Source organism: Choristoneura fumiferana, chromosome 6, assembly GCF_025370935.1.
Source record: "Choristoneura fumiferana chromosome 6, NRCan_CFum_1, whole genome shotgun sequence".
Taxonomy (NCBI): Eukaryota; Metazoa; Arthropoda; class Insecta; order Lepidoptera; family Tortricidae; genus Choristoneura; species Choristoneura fumiferana.
The window spans coordinates 14879768-14901210 of record NC_133477.1 but is presented as its reverse complement, the minus strand read 5'-3'; the positions used below and the strand labels follow the sequence as shown (position 1 = coordinate 14901210).

The 21443-nt window shown below is 37.3% G+C and overlaps 1 protein-coding gene across 2 annotated transcripts in view; it reads left to right on the top strand.

Annotated features, from left to right (window-relative positions):
• Positions 1 to 19032, top strand: part of LOC141429165 (uncharacterized) — a 55407-nt gene extending 36375 nt beyond the window's left edge. The window contains exons 1-5 of one of the 2 annotated variants that reach the window (XM_074089413.1): positions 1579 to 1664; positions 3274 to 3361; positions 4782 to 4889; positions 15315 to 15452; positions 17424 to 19032. In XM_074089413.1, the coding sequence (XP_073945514.1) occupies positions 3322 to 3361; positions 4782 to 4889; positions 15315 to 15452; positions 17424 to 17692 (555 nt within the window). In that variant the 5' untranslated portion in view covers positions 1579 to 1664; positions 3274 to 3321 and the 3' untranslated portion in view covers positions 17693 to 19032. Of the gene's footprint in view, positions 1 to 1578; positions 1665 to 3273; positions 3362 to 4781; positions 4890 to 15314; positions 15453 to 17423 lie in introns of those variants that run through there. The other variant, XM_074089412.1, reaches the window with a different exon arrangement.
• Positions 19033 to 21443: the final 2411 nt, after the last annotated feature.

Genomic DNA, 21443 nt, shown 5'->3' with positions numbered 1-21443 from the left:
CTAATGGTTTTAAAAAAAATATTTTTTATTGTACCATTTTGTCGGCATAGTTTACATATATATCCGTGCAAAATAACAGCTTTCTAGCATTGATAGTCCCTGAGCAAAGCCGCGGACGGACGGACAGACAGACAGACAGACATGGCGAAGCTATAATAAAGTATATACGGAATATCAATTTACCTAACTTTCAAGTTTTTGTTTTAGTCTATCGCGGTCATTACTAATTTATGATTTAAACTAGCTTTTGCCCGCGGCTTCCCTCGGGAACTGTGTATTTGTATCGCTCGAAAGGCATGGCATTAGGACTACGGCTAGCGCTATCTTCAATTCAATTAGAATTACTTTAAATACGCTGACGTTGATGATTACTCTATGTCATAATGTAGCCTTGCGATGGCCAAGTCATTAATGTGTTTAAAAAATATTTGGCTTACTCTGTATTTGAGAACTATAAACTGAATTTTGTTCCCACGGTTTTAAAATAAGCAACTTGGTGAAAATCGAGTTCTCTGGACACCCCGGTACTGACAAAATTAGCCGACTTGGTATAACATTGCATCTCAAACCTTTTTAGCAATATAAGAACTGCGTAGCGTTGCGAGACTTGCACCTTTTTACATATGTAATGTTTTTGATGGGTAATTGTTTTTATAAATAATTATCATCCGAGATTTGATCAAGACCAGTAAAATTTCACTCCCTGGAAGATTTTTTTCACTGCTATTTTATATTAGACAGGCGTTTTTATGCTGACTAACGTTTACAAAAAGAATTTCCATAAAAGGAACGTTACCCGCATTTCCATAATGTTAAGTAAGTACCTAATATCATGTTCCATGCATTACTTTTCAGCCGTGAAGCGTGCTATGTCTGAAAATTGTTCATCAGATTTGTCTGTACAAGTTTTACACTCGTAAAGTTCCTATTATTGTTGCTTGGAAAAGAAATATACCTACCTACCAAATTAAAAAAAAAAACTTGCCATTGTATTGGCTGTAAATTATTTAGGTTCCTTTGATAGGTTATAATTTTCAATCGGTTTCTAAAGTTCATTGGGTGCACTAAAATAACAGGTACGTAGACAGGTCAATTGATCTCTGGGCTGCAGGGCTACTGCGAAACTCGAAGTTCGTGTCGTGCGGTCCCTCTGACACTTATACAATTTACTTATACGAGAGCGAGAAGGACCGCACGACACGAACTTCGAGTTTCGTAGTAGCCCTGCTGGACTACACGAGACAAAAATTTTGTGACTGTGTAGAATTCTTCTAAAATCTTTTATTTCAAAAGACCACAATGATAGTCAATGATTACCGCTTTATATAGAGCATCGTAAGCCAGAGGTATTCCAAATTACTTTGTTAACCCTGAAGCCTGAGATTGAATGCCTCACGTCCTACTTTGTCCTTGGCTGTTTTACCCTCTATGCCACATAACAATGTAATTATACTAAATGTTATTATAACGGATAACTCACGTCTTAAACCGAGTTTAGCTCGACATGTTTCGGGCTATTTCGTCGGGGTATTTTCGTCGGACAGTCGTGCGAGCAGAGCGGTGGCGCGTAGTGTGCGTGTTGCGACAGCCGCCGGTTCGCGTGCTCCTGAGAGGAAGGGCTACGAAATAGCCCGAAACATGTCGAGCTAAACTCGGTTTAAAACGTGAGTTATCCGTTATAATAACATTTAATATGAGTGAGTCTCACGGTAGTTTCATGTTCAAAATGTAATTATACTGCTGCAAAAAGAAGCTAAACATGTAACTGGCTTGATATCGTTCCATATATTTTTGTTTTATGCGGCGAGGTCATGTCCTTTCCTTCCGTCGCTAATCATGTGAGAACCTAACTCGTGTTCAAGTGATTTATTCCGCTTACGTTGATCGCTGAAGCCTTACAAATACTATTGGTCTATTCGTAAGCTCCTAAACTCATAATTTACTAAACATTTAAGGCTAATAGTTTGGTAATCCTCGTCTTGTCAACGGTTAAGCCTGGTTTAGGGAATTTTGTACTTCATTCAAGTTTTAACGTAAGACTTGAAACACTAATTACTACAAGAAAAATATAATATTTATGCCAAAAATTTTAAAATATTAGCAAAAAAATTGCTAGTAAAAATCTTTAAATATATACTGAGCGGCAAATAATCTAGCCCTCAGTTATATGCAGTAGGTAACAGGTACTTTTGTATGTACAGTGGGCCAATATTTTTGCCGCCCAGTATTTTCCGGTCCGTAAGTATAGTTAAAATGAGAAGATTTTTTTCTCAAACATGAGATGAAAATATTGACGTTGTATTAATTACAAGTAATAGGCCGGGAAGTACCGCGCTGTAGGCGCTGCGGTTGGCCTGTCTGCGCGCGGTCACTCTAGCGGCCTGCAAAGAGATTCCATACAAATTTCCCGCCCTCGGCCGGCAATGCGACCGTCTTTTGTTTCAACGCGAGCTGCGGCACGGCGCGCGCCCGCCGCCCGCCAGCAGCCACACAACAGGGCGACCAGAGTAGCGTCCCGCCAGCTTCATGTCTTGTTTTTTCTTTTTTTATGTCAAGTTTGGGAAAAGCACTATGCAAGCCTCGGCCGGAACGCGGGGTTGCCGGCCTCTACAGTAATGAACTATTCCATGTCAAAGCCTGTATGACATTGACATAAACTAGAATTTGACTTGTGCCTGTGTAAAAACTTTTTTCACTACATCTATAACCACGGAAGAATAAGAACAAGTGGAAATGCTATGTAGGTGCAGCGTCCGTGCCACAAGCAAGCGGCGGTACGTTTATTCGATGCCAGTCGTGTTCAACATTGCGTACAGTATGATCACGTTTACTAGTGTCACGACATTCCTTATTTTACAGTAATTATGCCGTATTGCTCAATTCTTGAATGTAAAAATGATAGCAGGAAAAAAACTTACTAATGGAGGATTACCTACGTCATCGAGTAAGCGTACCGCCCCGCTTACCTGTGGCACGCACGCTGCACCTACATAGCACTTCCACTTGTTTTTATTCTTCCGTGTCTATAACAGTATAAATACCTTTTTGGTGAACATGAGTAGGCAGGCATCTAAGTACCTAACCTACAAGATGTTCACCCATCATCAGAATCGTATAAAAACGAATCTGCCATAAGCGAACGAAAATGTCGGCTATATATTATTATAAGGGAGACGGTCCCAAATTATTACGAATCCAAATTCAATTTAACTTCTTATAAATTAGATGACATAAATTACTTCGGGAAGCGCTAAAAAGTTTTATTATTTTCAGATTGAGCACGCCGGCCAAAGAAAAGGAGGGGGGACTTTCCTGGTTCCTATGAACGGGGGCATATGGACGATGTGCGTGTCTTTGGAAGGTATTATATTATTTTTGTAAACTGTAAGTTAGAAAAGGTAACATTAGACATTACGGCTACGGAATTTAGACCCAGACTTTTTTAATAAGGTCTCGTTATTTCCACTAAACTGCCCGATGATCGTGATGCTAGACGCATAGGTCAAATCGTCAGTGCCTTGATTAGTCCCGATTTTGTACCTAGAATGAAGATAAATTTTGTTTTAATGAATGCTGCCTTAGTTATCTAGAGATTGCTCTACCTTTTTTGTCCAATTAAAGTAGGTACCAACCTAATTTTGGAACTTTCAAAAGCGGATTATATAATATTTACTCCTAATCTCTTCTAATCCCTCCTAATCTCTAATCGGAGAACAGAGAATGAAGTGGCTTACAATTTTCAGCTTAATACCTATAGCGGCTAAAGTTAGTTTCTTACCTATAGCCCTATCCCAGACGCGCTCCTTTTCTTGCTTTCAATAACCCTCAACACAGGATATTTTGTCTTTAAATTACTTTAATTTAATTTTCAATTCGTAGCACGAAGTCTTGGAATGACAGCCCGACATTTTCGTGATGTCGTAATGTAATTAATTTGAAGACTGGTTTTGCACGCTGTTATAATCACGGATAAGTACAAAGCGTCCCTTTTTCCCACGCCTATTGGTTAGAAAAAGATAAAGTTTTCTACACTCCATTTATCTTAACATTTGAAACTTAACGGTAAAATTTGCACACGTTTTTAAATGAACCAACAAAACTATTTAAAATTGTGTTTACTTCTATAATAAAAACATAATAAATACCGCTAGTAAATGCACATGTAGGTATTTTTAGTCCATTTGTGTTCGAAATACCGAGAAACGTGTGTTACAATTTGACCGTTAATTCAAACTTTAAAATAAACGGAGTATACTTGGTCTTTAGCCGCATTTTTGAACCAAGGAAATGGCTAAATTAAAATTTCGTGACTTCATTTGAGCTGTATGAAGAATGTTTCCAGACTGCGGTGATGATTTTGAGATTTTACGTGCGTAAATACTGGTACCGATGTGGGAATATGGGATTGAAAGTAGCCTGAGCGTTATTCTTATTACCAAAACCAGTGGCGTAGCTACCGGAGAGCTAGACGGGGCAGTGCCCCGGGGCCCCCAAGCTCAGGGGTCTCCTCGGACTCTGACTTACAAACTATAAATGACAAATCTGGAGTACGTCGAATTCGGAACAAACTATTTTAAATAGTTGGGGCCCTAATTTATTTTTTGCCCCAGGGCCTTTGGTTATCTAGCTACGCCACTGACCAAAACCCAACTGTAAGCATACCACATATGACCCAAAACTGTCAAGTCGTTTTATTGTAAAAGAGTGAAACACATACACTTTCGCACTTATAATAAAATTGTGCCAACTGCCAAGATACAAATTCAATTGTTTATTTTCAGAGGAAGAAGTATCAATATTATCGAGAGCTGGGTTCCCGACGCAGCCAATGTGCACTAACTATTTAGCAGACAGTGATGACGACGAGCCTAGAGCGGACTGGCAGCATCGTGAGTGGATATTTCCTAATTAATTTTTAACCGACTTCAAAGAAGTAGGAGGTTACCAATTCGATTGTTTTTTATTTTTTTATATTTGTTACCTCAGAACTCCGTCATTAATGAACCGATATGTTTTTTTTTGTTCGGATTTAAAAAAATTGAAGTCGCCAGACTCAACAACATTATGTAATGTAACGAGAATCTAGTCGTAGATATAGCTTTTAGGCCAGAATTATGAGTTCCTGATAATTCAATGCTGTTGCATATGTCATAATCACGGGTAGATAGAAACAAATAAGTCTACTTATACATATGATACCTACACCACAATTACTCTTTATTGAACACCAACACATAGTAAGCAGTAAGTACACAAAACACAGATATATAGAGATTTTCTAATGTAATAATAATATATATATAATATATACGAGTAGTCGAGTATACCTATCTAATGTAATTAACCGTCAATCATTACAATCTGAGAATCTAGTCTTTTTGTCTTTGAGAACAATATTACATAAGTACTAACTACCTAATGATGCTTTGTTTATTCCGGTGATTATTCCAAACTCCCAGAAATACCTTGTTTGAGAAATTTTCATACAATTTACATGAATAATGTAAGTCTCCACTTAGCTTTGATGCTGTTGGTGGCACAAACAAGCCTCTAGAATTCACAGAACTGTATTATGAGGACATTGTTCACTATTATTTTGCACATATTAAACTTGCTCCACTTTGCTTGTATTGTATTACTGAGACGTAGTTTAATAAAATGTATCCCGCGCTTTAACTGTCTTAGTTGCCATCAAGTCGACAACGGACGACGGACCGCGATGATAATTTTATTTAAAAAACTGGGCCCGTGAAGAAACTACATAATTGGTGACCCCTGGTGTAGGTGTAGGTAATAATAAATGGAGACAGGCACCCTAGCCGTGTCTAACACAGTAATGGGGGAAATTAACAAGAATTTACTTTGACAGTGAAACCTATACCAAGCTGAGTAACTTAACTAGTAAAAAGCTGTAAGCACTTTCTTACTTACCAAAGGTTTTGTGAGAGACGGACAAGAAAGTGATCTTATAAGGGTTTCGTTTTTCCTTTTGAGGGTGCGGAACCCTGGGTACATATATAGGTAAGTACGCTTATTTTCACCCAGTTGTCCCTAAAGGAAGGTAACGTCACGTAACGTTAAATAAATGAGTTTGGATATTTATCAGAGCGTGTGGACAACGTATAAATAAAGCCGTGTCCCGCGGGTACTTGACGTGTTTTATCTCGTCGATTTATCACGCTGGCGCTTCTCCTTTGTCGAATCGCCTTGATCGCCGTCTTTTTCGTGTGATACTGGACAAAAAGGGACGGGTGTCCACAATTAAGAGAAGTGGAAACGTAGTATGAGGAAAGTACAAACTGAAGAGTCAATGAGAGAAGCACTTAATCAAACATAAGTGGCATGCAAAATAGGTCACATTTGATGCAAGTAGATGTACGAAAGTCATCTTCAGTAGGTATACTGCTGGATATACTTAGGCCTCAACTGAAAACGCGATTGTGACTGGTTTTTAAAACACTTTTAAAAAAAACTTAGTATTACTTGTGACACCATCAATATCTTGTGTCATCTACAATAATGTCCTTTGCTCCTTTGCTGTGACTTATTTTTCCAAGTGTTTTTCAATAAATGGACAAGTTAAGATCGCTTACTTATGCTTTCTAATGCTTAAAAAACGACGTGTAGAACTTTTCACCTTGCTACTTCGCGAGTAGATATAAACTGGCTGCCGGTGGTTGGTTGCATAAGCAAAGTAGCCTCACTAAACCATCCTCGACACGGTCGGAAAAATCTGCAGTTCACTGGTTTGGATCTCCGCAAAGTAAAGCTGAACCGATTAATTTTATATAGGTACACGTGAGACGGTTGCCTAAGTAAGTTCAAGTTGTAACTTATTTTAAAAAATATTTCACAACATTAAGAGGATAATCTGCATCTCCTAAATTTTAATAATAATAAAAAAAACATTTATTGCCACTGAAAAAAGACAGGTTACACCATCAAATAAAAAAAAAATAAGCAGGTGGCAATGGGCTCAGGCTCAGCATAAGCTGCGAGCAAAGGAAACTTGCAGCGCTGATTTTCAGCCTGCGCACGTCCCACAGCGTAACAAGTTTACTCTAGAGCCGGGTAAGGCTGCATTTTCGTCTTACAATTCCCAATTCAGCAGCAAGTGACATCAATAGACGCTGCAAAAATTTTAAAAAATAATTATACATAATTTCAATTTTAAACTCGTTCAGATCACCTGATAAGGCACGGCCAGACAGGCCATATGCTATATCAGAATTCTGTCCTCCACCCTAAGGGCAGCCGATCATGAATACAAATTGCCTTAATTTTATTCTAAAATCATTTTTGAAACTCAAGACTAATGTATTCGTGCCTGTATAGGTATCCTCAGACTATTTTAAATACCCGATCGCGTTGGTCACTAATAAAATACAATGCTTTTTAACACCATCTCTGCGATATAACCACTTTTTAAGCAGTTATCTTCAGTACAGACACAGCTGGGAAACTAAATATAAATATTTCCACGGTCGCTTTTTACCTACCTTAAACACATGAAGGACGTTAAATCTCGTTTAATATACAACTTATAATAATAAACCTTTATTACTAACCGTAACAATAACTATTTAAACTTATCTCACACTTATTCTAACTCATCGGATTTTGCGGTTTAATGGGCAGCGTTTCATACAGGTTTCTTACTGCTGTTTCCTTTGTGTTTTTCGCTTGTATTGACAAAATTAATCCCTCTTGTTTCTCTCTTCTTTTCCGCCGTGATTGCCACCCACAAAAAGTCATATCCTAGCAAAAACCAACTTCCTATTTTTAGGACTACCTACCTACAAATTGTATTCGTTACTGCCCAAGTTACAAACATTTATCGAATTTCGTCCCAAGGTTCTAAAATAATAATAATAATATCATTTATTTTATGTAACTGGGACACATATATTATGTTAGTAGTTGTTGCTTAGTTTCTAAAGATTAGTAGGTAATTACTTACTTACTTAGTATATTACGTACTTATAAATAAGGGCATAATGGTGAATTTTGTGGAACATAGGTTTTTTAACATAGCTAAGTAAAATAAGTAGGTATGTAAAAAAGTTCGAGCTTACAATAAAAAAAATAGTAGCAAATGAAAACTAAACAATAGTTGACATTTGTTTAACCTTTGCCTTTCGTTGCTAAAACATTTCATTAGCGTTTTTAATTGATAAATCGTTTGCCCTTGTTTATGCTAGAAAGACGAAAAGTAGGGACCAAGCTCAGTGGATGCGGTCGACTATTATTTGTTGACATGAAAAGTCTAACTTAGCGGTGATTGAAAAAAGAAAGAAAGAAAAACATTGGAAAATCTCTACTCTACCTGTATTGGTGTTCAATAAAGAGTTATTGAATATATTGTATTGTATAGATAGATTTCCTTATCAATTCGTATTCATTATAATGTACCAATTTATGATTTTTCTCAGCCTTTTCCAGCCAGTCGTTTGTAGAGGAGGGGATACTTGACTTAATATACAATATTAGCACTTTAAAGCTTATAAGCTTTAGTAGATTGATAACCAAGGGTGGAAAGTGACTCATTTTACCCGAGATATTTCTGGCGCTCGAACGAAGTGAGAGCGCCAATAGTTCGAGGGGAAATGGGTAATTTCACCCGAGTTACACACTACTTTTCATTTCGACTGTGAGGAAAGTAAAATAGTACATAAAAAATGAGAATAATAATAAATTGAATTTACTTATATCCAACCTCCAACGGTACCTTTTCGACCTGGCCACTTGCCACGGCCGACTATAAAAAAAATCGAGTTGGTCACGACCAAGGAGCTTATATACAAAACTGGAGGTTGAACGCCGAACGAAGAAGTTTGACCTTTATTACTTATTTATATATTCCATCTCTTTCTTTCACATTTCACGAATGACTTCCGTCTCTTTCTTAACCTAACTAAAGCAAGAGATGGAATATGTTCGTGACGTAATAAAGATCAAATTTCTTGTTTCAAACGGATGTTCGGCGTTCAACCTCCAGTGTTGTATATAAAAGCTCGTGACCAAGGCGACGTGTATCTAGATTGACCATGCCGAAACGTGAAAAAAAAGTGTCATTGACGTAACTCAATTATCTTCGAATCCATGGCCAATCGAAAAATTAAAAAAAAAACTTTCCACCCTAGAGATGAAAACGCAATTTTCCACCCGGCTATCTACCCATGAAAATTAAACTTTCCGAACAGGAGAGATGAAAAAACTTTTAGGCTTTTAACCTTTTTTTAGGTGCTTCTGCTTCTGCAGCATGAATCCGAATTGATAGGCCAAAGTTATCACCGATTGGGTTCCATGCGACGGGCACCGGAGCAGAGGCAGACCTGCGAGGAGATGGCGGGACAATTTGAACCGTTTAAGTTTCGTTGGCCAAAAGTAGAGACGAAAGAAAGAAGAAAGGGAAGGCTTTTGCCCTGCAGTGGCACATTATATTCTAATAAAAAAAAGCTTATTTATAAGCATTATATTTTTCAAATGAATCTTCCTCCGATCGATCAATGAATCGAAAATGATCTTTGCAAGTCTGTCATATTTAAAAGACCTATCCAACAATAGGTACTTCGCACTTGGGGTACAAACGAGAAAAAAAATATCATCTCCACTTTATATCGTTCATCCGTTTTTATCGGAATTGGTCGTATATAGACCATGCCGATGAAGCAGAGCTATACTTGTACTTACTAAGTATGTCTTACTCTGTGCTGTTGCTGTTATATTTACTCTGTTAATCTACTTTTTTTTTCATTCAAAAGCTTTCAGCACTGAATAGGCACAAACGCTTGTGGAATAAATAATGAATGTCTTTTGAATACGTTTTTCGCTTAAATGGACTTTTCTCGTCGATATTTTACCAAGATAGATTGTCACGGGACTTATTACGTTTACTTATTACTATTCATGGGTAAATAAGGCAGAACGTCTATTGTACTGACAATGGAGGTCAATATTTTGTGATCAATTTGATAATAGCTTCTATATAAATGAAGGTTGTTTTTTTAATTCATTAGATTAATATTTTATCAGTGTGTTTCACGCTTGTTTGACAGTTCTGATTAGAAAAGCACTTTATAAATAAAATTGTAACATCATCATCATCATCATCATCCCAGCCTATATACGTCCCACTGCTGGGCACAGGCCTCCTCTCAGAATGAGAGGGCTTGGGTCGTAGTTCCCACGCGGGCCCAGTGCGGATTGGAAACTTCACACATACCATTGAATTGCTTCGCAGGCTTGTGCAGGTTTCCTCGCGATGTTTTCCTTCACCGTAAAGCTCGTGGTAAATTTCAAATGTAATTTCGCACATGAATTTTGAAAAACTCAGAGGTGCGAGCCGGGGTTTGAACCCACGATCCTCTGCTTTGTCACTTCAAAGTTCAATATCTCAAAACAGGCTGAATTTATTTTGATAAAACATGTCTCAGAACCATTGCTAGAAAACCTGCTTTCAAATACAAAAAACCGGCCAAGAGCGTGTCGGACACGCCTGAAATAGGGTTCCGTAGCCATTACGAAAAAATTAAGTAATATTTTTTTAAGGATTTTGTATTTTGTACGGAATATTTCAAGTTTAGGCATATTTTATACCTTAGGCTAACCCCCCCCCCCTAACGATACCCCACACTACAAGATTGGATGAGAAAAACTCTAAAAAAAATGTTTTTTTAATTTTTTATTGTACCATTTTGTCGGCATAGTTTACTTATATATTCGTGCAAAATTACAGCTTTCTTGCATTGATAGTCCCTGAGCAAAGCCGCGGACGGACAGACAGACAGGCATGGCGAAACTATAAGGGTTCCGTTTTTGCCATTTTGGCTACGGAACCCTAAAAACCGTATTCAAATCGGTTAAGAGCTACGGTGCCACAGAAAAACACACAGACACACATAGCGGTCAAACTTATAACACCCCTCTTTTCGCTGCGGGGGTTAAAAATTAAGCGCGTCAAAGATCGACAATGGTAGCCCGCGTAACGGCATGCGCCGTGCGGCACTTTTTTGTGCCCCCGAGCCGGTACGGCGAGGGTGGATAGACACGTCGACGGGAAAATGGGTTTAATGCTCGAGTTTTACACTCTGCTTTTCACTTCGATTGCGAGGAAATTAAATAGCAACAGTGGAAACAATTGTTCACTTGCTATGTACTTTTTATTTTCATGCATTACTATATAACTATATTTTTTTAGTTTTATGAATTTATTTTGATTGATTTTTATTATATAAATTAATTACAATTTGGCGCCAAAAATCCGCCATTTTGATTTTTTAATGAATTTCATGTACCTACCCAGTGTCATTCGCGTCATTAAAACGAATCCAATGACGTATCATTTATCAAAATCAGTTCAGCCGTTGAGTAGTTACGAGAGAACATAGAAATAGACATACTTACATACATACGCGTCAAACACATAACCCTCCTTCTTCGCGGTCGGGTAAAAATGGTTAAAAAAATATGTAGATTTTTTTGTTTGTGGCTGTTGACACCTAATACCTTGGCCTTAGACGAAGATTTTACTTTATGTACTTCAGCATAAAAATGAATTTTCTGTCGCCTAGATCCAGCATACCTGAATGCCAACTTTACGAGCATAAGAAGTGAAAAATATAATTATATGTGTCCAATATTTTCTGATAATCTAACTGCTGGACTATTTGGATTTTTTTAGACATTAGCCTATTTTAACATGGCTGCTGCACAGATAACGACACGGCCAAAGTTACAAAAATATGTGTAGGTACACGACCTTAATGTTAAGTGCATAAAGTCGTGTAGGTAAGTATACATATTTTTGTAACTTTGACCGTGTCGATATCTTTGCACTTGACTGTACCTACTATGTGTGCTGATCATTTTTAAGCTATTTAGGTGTTGTTAAGATTTTGCATTTCTGAATAAAGCAGCGTTTCCACCAACAATGTGCGAGGATATGTTGCGAGGGATGTGTTTATCATAAACCAATAGAAACGTTTCATTTACACATCTTCGCACAGCACATCTCCGGTGGAAACAGCTGAGCGGAGCGAGGCGAGGTGAATGAAGCGTTTCTATTGGTTAAAGCAAAACATATTCCTCGCAACACATCCCGGGTTTCCACATCTCTGGTGGAAAACGCTGCTTAAAACCCAATAAACATGAATTAAATTTCAGTACAACATACCCTTGGATTATGGCATAGTTCTGGTTAACTAAGAACATTTTATGATCGAGTACAACGTATCCATAACCCCCCTTCCGCTCCTTCGGCACTTAACGGCACCGACCCTTGTTTGGCTCGGAATAAATGTTCCCCCGACCCATTTATATGTGCGCCAAGATTCCGTCGAAATGTTGACCTGAGGTTTTGAATACAAATTATGACGTAAGTACATCGATATAAGCAGCATCAAAACTTGAAGTAGACTACGAAAAAAATGCACACGGAATGTAAATAAGAAGGATGACACAATTTAGACTAGTTTTAGCGACCATAGTTCCATTGAAAGGCTCTACCTTATCATTTTTTTAATAAATAAATATCATGGGACACTTGACACAAATTGACCTAGTCCCAAACTTAGCAAAGCTTGTACTTAATGGATACTAGGCAACGGATAAACATATTTATGTACATAGATAAATACATATTAAACATCCAAGACCCGAGATCAAACATTCGTATTATTCATACAAAATTAAATATCTGCCCCGGCCGGGAATCAAACCCCGTACCTCAAGCTTCGTAGTCAGGTTCTCTAACCACTTGGCCATCCGGTCGTAAAATACCTGGAAAATCTTACTAAAAATAACTCCTTACACATAGTAATATGAAATGAAAAAATATATAATCTTTTTCATTCCAGACGTAAGCCCAAAGCACACAAACACAATCAATAACAAAAATAAAATAAAATCCGTGAAATAATAAATAATATCCATTATTAGATTCTAATATTATTTTTGCCTGTGATTACGTCTGCGAAAGACTTGTTTATCGATATCCAGGTTACATACTATGTGCCATTATCCAAATCAGCTAAGCCGTTTTTTTGCGTGCTTGTGTATCATACCGGACAAACATTGGAATATCAAAGGATTTAGGTTGACTTCTTTGTCCGTCTATATTTGTCTGTTAAGACCCCTTTATCTACTCCGGAACCCGTAGAAGAAATTAATATAAAATACCTACCTAGTTATACTTAGGACTGTAATCTATCTATCAAATACCTTTAAATATATATATTTCGGGGATCTCGGAAACGGCTCCAACGATTTCGATGAAATGTGGTATGTGGGGGTTTTTGGGGATAACAAACCGATTTAGCTTGGTCTTATCTCTGGGAAAACGCCTTATTACCGAGTTTTAGCCCGAGATAAGCTCGGTCGCCCAGGTAGATACTCTCTTTAAGCTTTAAAAAACTGGCCAAGTGCAAATACATACACATTTAAAAACCAACAAAAAATAAGTTTGTACCACATAGCATTTGAAAACATTTTAGTTTTTTTTAATTGTTATTTGTTTGTCAGCGGCTGTATTTGCTTTACGAATCTAAGCAGATAGTTTAATTTCTTGAGATTTATTAATGTATTTTTAATTTCTTAACTACACAAAACTCTCGGTAAACGAACTTAGAGCCATCATTGATTTTCCGGACTGTTTCAGAGCTTACCCCTGATCTGAAGTATTAATATCACTCACTCTTGGTGATTCTTTATCTTAGTCCCGACATTTATGAGACTCTACGAGGCTTCAAGGACATTCTAGAATGGGTTTTGTCAACGTATATGTATATATTACGCCTACCTATTGTGCTCTTATTGTAGGCATATGTTGTGTTTTATGTGGTCTGTTAGGTATAAACAGACAATGCTCATTTTGGGGAGTGGTGTTTATTTGCTTCTGCTTTGTTGTTATGTTACGGGCACAGTAGCTTTGATCTTTGTTTTGGACACCGCCGGATTTTCTGTATAAACATACAACAGTATTGTCTATCTCATATTCGTCAAGTTGTCACTGAGATCAACTGAGGCAAAGCGATAAATAGGTACTTATACTGAAACGAAACGTTACAAAACTTTAATCTGGTATCATTTTTGAGACTGTCAAAAATTGACATATAGTAAGTAATTCTAGCGCGGCTTAGATAATTTTGATACTTCTGCTATTAGAAATAAATAAATTATTTTTGTTTGATTCAACCTCCTACCATCCTCAAAATGTAAAATGTTATAAGATTATGTTGAATTATAAAATGTTAGAAGATTATATTCAATCCCAATCTGGTCAAAATGGTCCAAAAATTGATGCGTCTGGACTGTACGTAAATGGGCACTGACAAAGGTCATAAAATGTATCAATGGACTCCTAAAGTGCATCATCAACTTTCACACCTACATGCATTTTGATGCAGCTTGAAGAGTCCGGAAAATTGAAATAATTTCTAAGTATCAACATCGTTTAATCCAGTTCACAGCAAGTGTTGTCAGCCTCATTTTTAGGGTTCCGGAGCCAAAATGGCAAAAACGGAATTCATATAGTTTTGCTCAGGGACTATCAATACTAGAAAGCTGTAATTTTGCACAGATATATATGTAAACTATGACGACAAAATGGTACAATTAAAAATTCTAAAAAAAATTTTTTAGGTTACCTCCCACACTCACCCCCAAATCCCCATCTAAAAAAATTCAAAAAAAATTTTTTTAGATGTAAAGTGGGGGTGATTTTTTTTTCTCATCCAACCCTATATTGTGGGGTATTGTTGGATAGGTATTTCAAAACCATTAGGGGTTTGCTGAGGCAAGTATTCGATTCAGTGATGTGTTTGCAAAATATTCAACTTTAAAGTGCAAATTTTCATGAAAATAGAGCGTCCCCCCCCCCTCTAAAATCTACACCGGTGGGTGTAAAAATTTGAAAAAATTCAGGATGGTAGTAAGTATATCAAACTTTCAAGGAAAACTATAACGGTTAAGTGTCCTTGAGAATTATTACTAGTTTAAGAGTAAATAGCAGCCTAAAGTATAAAATATTCCTAAACTTGGAATATTCCGTACAAAATCCGAAATCCTTAAAAAAATATTACTTAATTTTTTCGTAATGGCTACGGAACCCTATTTCGGGCGTGTCCGACACGCTCTTGGCCGGTTTTGTTTTTTAATTTGCCGCGGTTTCCTGTGTACAGCTTGCGCTGGCCAGTCTAGTTAAACATATTTCTAACAAAGTGTACTTATCACTGGTGTCTCCTGAATTACGGGACTGAATAGTATGTACAATAAATACTTGATTGGTCCAGAAACATTTTCGGTTGTTGTTCCAGGCATGCAGAACCTGTCTATATCCTGCGCTCTGGTGTGCCTCATTGTGTTGGGTAGTGCGGCCCTGGTCGGCGCTTTCGGCGTCTGCAAACACCAAATCAGCGCGGTGCTGGTCACTGGAGTCATGTACCTACTGGCTGGTACGTAAACATCCTAATATATCTTGACAAATTTGTGGAACCCTGTAGCAGTAATCATTTGCCGCACTTATAAAAAAATCTTGATAAGGGCAGCAGAGCCTCCCTGCGACAGGGTTCTATCGAGTGTTATATACGAACTGTCAAGGTATAATGTTAGAAATGCGAAAGTGTGGCATGAAGTGATGGCAAGATAAAATGAATGGATCTAATATATAATACCTTTAAACGAGCAATTCTTGTGTGTATATATTTCGGGGATCTCGGAAACGGCTCCAACGATTTCGATGAAATTTGGTAGACCGAGACCGAGCTCGGTCGCCCAGGTACTGTTTTAATAATCCTGTTAGGTATTGTTTTAAATTAGATGAGACCCTAGCGGGATTTATTATACATGCCTTCATTGTAAATACAATTTGAAGGTGATAAGCGCCAGTTAAATAGGCGCCAGTTAAAGTTTGTAAAAAATATTTGTGGGTTGTTTGTTTGAGAAAAATAAACGGGTACTTAAGAGTAAAAGGGGTTAGGGGTAAAGGGTAGGTACTTGTTGATTTATGATGACAGATTAACCCCTCGTTTCACCATTAATTGATTAAATTTATTTGACGGATAAATGTGATGCCGCCTCTGTTTGTTTCGTTCGAATAGACAGAGACGGCATCACATTTACTTATCCATATTATCCGATAAAATTAATCAATGGGTGGTAAAACAGCTCCTTAATGATTGTTTTGATTGGTTATAGTCTAACATTTGGTAGCCACTCGCTTTGCTACGGGTACTATTGTACCCAACCTCAATAAACCGTCACTTCCGTGACAGAGGCCAAAATACCGTTGATTCGTCGCGCCCATTAGATAGAACGCGTGGCGTCAACGTGCGTTCTATGATCCTCCCAGAAGAAAAGAAAGATGTAGGTGCTAGAAAACAGTTGGCACTAATGAGCACTAACCATAAAAACTAGCTGGCATGCCGTGCCGTATAAAAAATATTACACCATTTTTTTTCTTTTGTTTTTTTTTTTACTTTTCAGTCATTTTCAAATGTCAAATTGAAAAATCTAGAAACTCAACCACTGTCATTGACGAGACACAAAAGAGACACTAGAAAAACTGTTTATTTTCCCTCGTAAGGAGAGAGAACTGTAGCAAAAATAAAAATTTCCGATGATGTTCTGTCGAAGTTAACGGAAGTCAAGTAAAACACGGTGTAGCTATAATCGAAGTCCAAATTACAGTTTTCTAGCACTAGGTAATAGTCTCTAAGCTAAGCCGAGGAGGGACAGACGGACGGACGGTCAGACGGATGGACGGACATGACGAAAATACAAGAGTTGCTTTCGTTCCTCCCGCAGATCTACGGAACCCTAAAAAGATTTAATATTAATATGATTACAATAGACCAGGGATGGGGAAATAAGGGCCCGCGGGCCAAGTCCGGCCCGCGATCAAAACCCGTCATCTAAGTTAAATCGGCCCGCGATAAACAATATTCAAATATTTCATATATCTGTGAGCAAGTATTTTCTTCAATGAATCTTCGCAAAAACAAATTAAGGAACAGGATGTCTGACCATCATCTCGAGTGTATTTTACGAGTTACATGCGAGTTACTTCAAGTAACTTGGCGCCTAATTTCGACGCTTTAATTAATAAACAGTCAAAATTTCATCTTTCACACCGACCTAGCACATCAAAACAATAAATTTATTATAAATACCTACATGACTTATTTTTGTTGCTACTTGATTAGAATGAAATTTACTCAAAAAATGGTCCCTGGCCCGCGAAAATTTTGTAATTATTGTATATGGCCCATCTCTAAATCTATTTCCCCATCCCTGCACTAGACGCTCAGTTCAAGTAAAAGGTAGGCTGTTTCTTGACACACTGAGCCATTCAAAATTGGTGACCATTTGCGGTATTTGAAACAAAATGGCCACGATGTTATTTAATTCTCCATCTTACTTTTCAGGACTGTTCGCAATGTTCACCTTAATGATAATCCACTTCAAACGCATCCAGCGGGTCTCTACGCGCGGTATCCACGGAGACGGCACGGGCGACGGAGTCGTCGGCCCCCAATCCCCAGCGTACCCCCTACTGGCAGCTAGGGAGTTCTCCACATCGTGGTCATTAGAGCTCGGGTGGGGAGGCGTAGTACTAGCCACGACCACGTCGCTACTGTGGATATTGCTGTCTAAGATTATGAGGTACAACCCTATATCGGCGATGCTGCTATAAGGGGGTTTTACATATGAGGTAGAAGTTCTAAATAACACAGTGATTATCACTTATTTTTGGCTTCATCAAGTCAATAATTACAATTTAATGGAATATCCTTGGCAATTTAATGCAACATCCGACTGTGTAAAAAATATTGTATAAGCACAAATGTTTTTAGAGTGGATTTTAAGGTATGTTATTGAATGTTAAAATCTATTAAACGCCATCGGTAAATATTAGTCAATTAATGTTCTCTCGGATTTAATATCAGCATATTCTGTCAATTCCCTTTTCGTATTCAAGGTGTTTTTAAAATGTTACACGAGTATGTTGTCTTTAAAAAAAACTCTTGCAAAGTCTGTAGCAAGCATCTTTGATTTACCATATTACGGGTAGATTTGTAGTATTATGTAATTAAATGAAAGGGAGAGTTGTATTATACTCAAACACCTCTCGTTACTAAAGTGGAACTGGGTTGCGTTTCAACCGTCTTATTTTTATGGTAATTTTTCTATAAAAATGGCCGAAGATTTTGATGCAGTTTTTTTGTTATACTTTACCAAATAATCGATAAGGCCATCAAAATCTACAGCTGATTCGAATAATGTTGACCAGGAAAATGAGGCGGTTAAACCGCTTGAATTATGATTATGACCCAACTATGGCAGATGGGAAAGACTGTTGCCTGCTGCCGTTATAAGTGCTTTGTCATCCACCAAATATGTGCGCACTGTATGACGCAAGATTCTAGCTAACTCGCAGGTCTAAAGCACAGAATATATAATAGTTGTCTAAAGCCCAGTTTATACCCACAAGCAAAATCGTGCAAGTTGCATTAGATTGCGGTGCAAGCTTGATCACTACAAAGTCGTTGACTTTATGGGCTCGCAATGTATACAACTGTCTCCCATTACGAATTTGGAGATTTCTCTGCCTACATAAATCTACTAGATAGAACACATACGAGTAGGACGTTTTATTACGTAAAATCAGTGTTTATAACTCAATTAATGCTGAACAAAATCCGGTTTAAAAAAATAGTTAAGTACCTTTCTAATGTATTATTTTGTGTAACATTTAGCCGAGCATAAAACACTACTTTTGTATCACGTAAAAAAAATTAAGAAGGACTACATCCGATGTGTCTGCCACGGAGCCCAGACTTTATAGTTACGTCAATGTACCTGTTGAGGGCAGGTAGGACATTTGAACATTGTTATAGGAACTTGTTTTCATGTTATCACAATACTACCTAGTTTTAGAAAATGTACATGTTCCTTACGCTTTTATAGATAGGCCCTCGGCAACACCGGCAATTTCTAGTGTATCTTTATGATAAAGAAAAAGGTGTAAACATATACTGCGTCGTTTGCTTTTAAATTAATATAATGGTGTTTTAAAATAATCCGGCAAATTTCAGCAGGTGGTTGAGTTACCCCCTGTAAATAATTTTCGATATTTTTTCATTGTAAACAATTGTCAACTAGGTACTACAAAAAATTCATTTCATACATTGATCGATGTTCAAAATCTACCGCGTGACTACATTTTGGATCGAAAACTCTAATGAAATCTTTAAAGGGATGTTCAGCCGTACTAACCAATCGATCTGCTGAAGTACCTATTCTGGAATTATTTTAAAACACCTTGTATAATCGCCGAGTTTGCTGCCGTCCATGTTATGGTTAAATTTGTTACTAATTGTAAGTTTATCCAGTGACTTTAAGGGCCTGTTTCACCACTTGATGACTAACTTTAAGTGACGGATATCAGTGATGCCGTCTCTATTTGTTTTGTCCGAATAAACAAAGATGGAATTAGCGATGTTGTTAGTGTTGTGTGCTACCCTACATTAGACATTGACAATAAAAATGACGATAAAAATGCGGGTAGTTGTGCGCCGGTGTCAGTTTCGTCGGGCAGTCGCGCAAGCAGAGCGGTGGCGCGTAGTGTGCGTGTTGCGGCAGCCGCCGAGTCGCGTGCTCCTGAGAAAGGGCTACGAAATAGCCCGAAACATATCGAGCTAAACTCGGTTTAAAACGTGAGTTATCCGTTACAATATCATTTAATATAAAGATGCAATTACTTTTATCTGACACTTAAAGTTAGTCGACAAGTGGTGAAACAGGCCCTAAGAGTTTTACTTTTTAACTGATTACTGTTAAATACTAACCCGCTAAGATCCGAGCCTAACAAAGATTAAGCAGAAACTGGCGTTAAAAAAACAATACATGATGATGATGATGTGTTACTGTTATCCCTCACTAGGGACATAAGACTCATAGAAGAGGAATAAATGTAATACTTTTAAAAGACGTGCAAATTGTACCCTACCTAATGCGAAAACGTTCCAGATGCCAATCCGAAGTTAAATGGCCAGAATCGGTTAAAAAGTAAAACTGGTATGTTTCGAGCTTGAAATTAACCTGTATTATTTTAATTGAAATTGTTATTAAGCTTTGTCTATACGCCTGTATGTACCTGTGTATGTACCTACCTTAAGATACGTATTTAAATAGTTTAAGTCAAAACATGCGTTCGTACGTAGTACGAGATGTTAATTTTTGAATACGAAGATTGAAAGATCCTAATTTTTTTTTTTTCAGGGTAATCCTGGGTTCTCCGTATTGAGAATCGAGCACTATTGATTTTGACGAAGAAAAAAAAGTCTTCAATTTTCCATAAAAATTTTATGTGTCCATTCCGTAACGACCCATATAAACTATATGAAAAAAAGTCACAAAACTGACAAAAAATTGATGACACTTTTTTCATCTTTAAATCAATAGTAGGTACTCGTGATTCTGAGTAAGGAGAATCCAGAATTACCTAATTCTGAAAAAAAAGTTATGTTGAGCCATTTAAAGTAAAAATGCCCTTTTACCTAATTGTTTGATACCTATTATGTTCAATCATCAATTATTCAGAATCATAAGTCTATCAATATCCTCCTACTAATATTATAAATGTGAAAGTTTGTGAAGATCACGTCTAAACTGCTGAACCGATTTAGATAAAATTCGGTATAACTACAGATAGTTTGAGTCCCGGAGAAGGACATCCCACGGGATAGCGATAAACATATACTACGCGGATGGAGTCGCGGGCAACAACTAGTAGTTGTTATAAAAACAACATGTACCTACAGAAAACGAAAATTTAATTAATCCTATATGCCTAGGAATTTCGTGATATGGCGGATTTTACGATCGGCCGCCGACGCGGCTTTGAAATATGTGTTAGATTTCTCGTGTTTACTAAGTAGGTACTTAAGAAAAGTATGGATTTATGGGCTTTATGTAAAAAACTTGCACTGTTGCACAGTTTTATCCCGTGATTTTATCTTCACCATTTGTGAAAACATCTATTTACCAAACTTGTTGGGCTCTGCCCTTAAATAGTCAAGATTATGTTTAAATATAATTATTTACTTAGTAGGTGTAAGAAATGATAGATAGGTATGCAAAATCAACCCTTTTCATCGCAGACATTGACATTTTGTTTGGATAGGTAGTTAGTCTAATGCAATTTCTAAATCTTAGAAAGTCAAAATCTATTTTAGATTGATGCCTAGTCAATATAATTTGTCTATCTAGTGAAACTTGTAAATCTAATTTTCATTACCACAGCATAAGCTCGGCTACATGTTGAGCCAATATCAGCCAACATAAGGAAAGTGGATAACAATATAGGTACCTACATTAGTGAATTTCATATATTTAAATCTGACTAACACTAAGCCGAGTTTAGACTTGCAAGAAAAATCGTG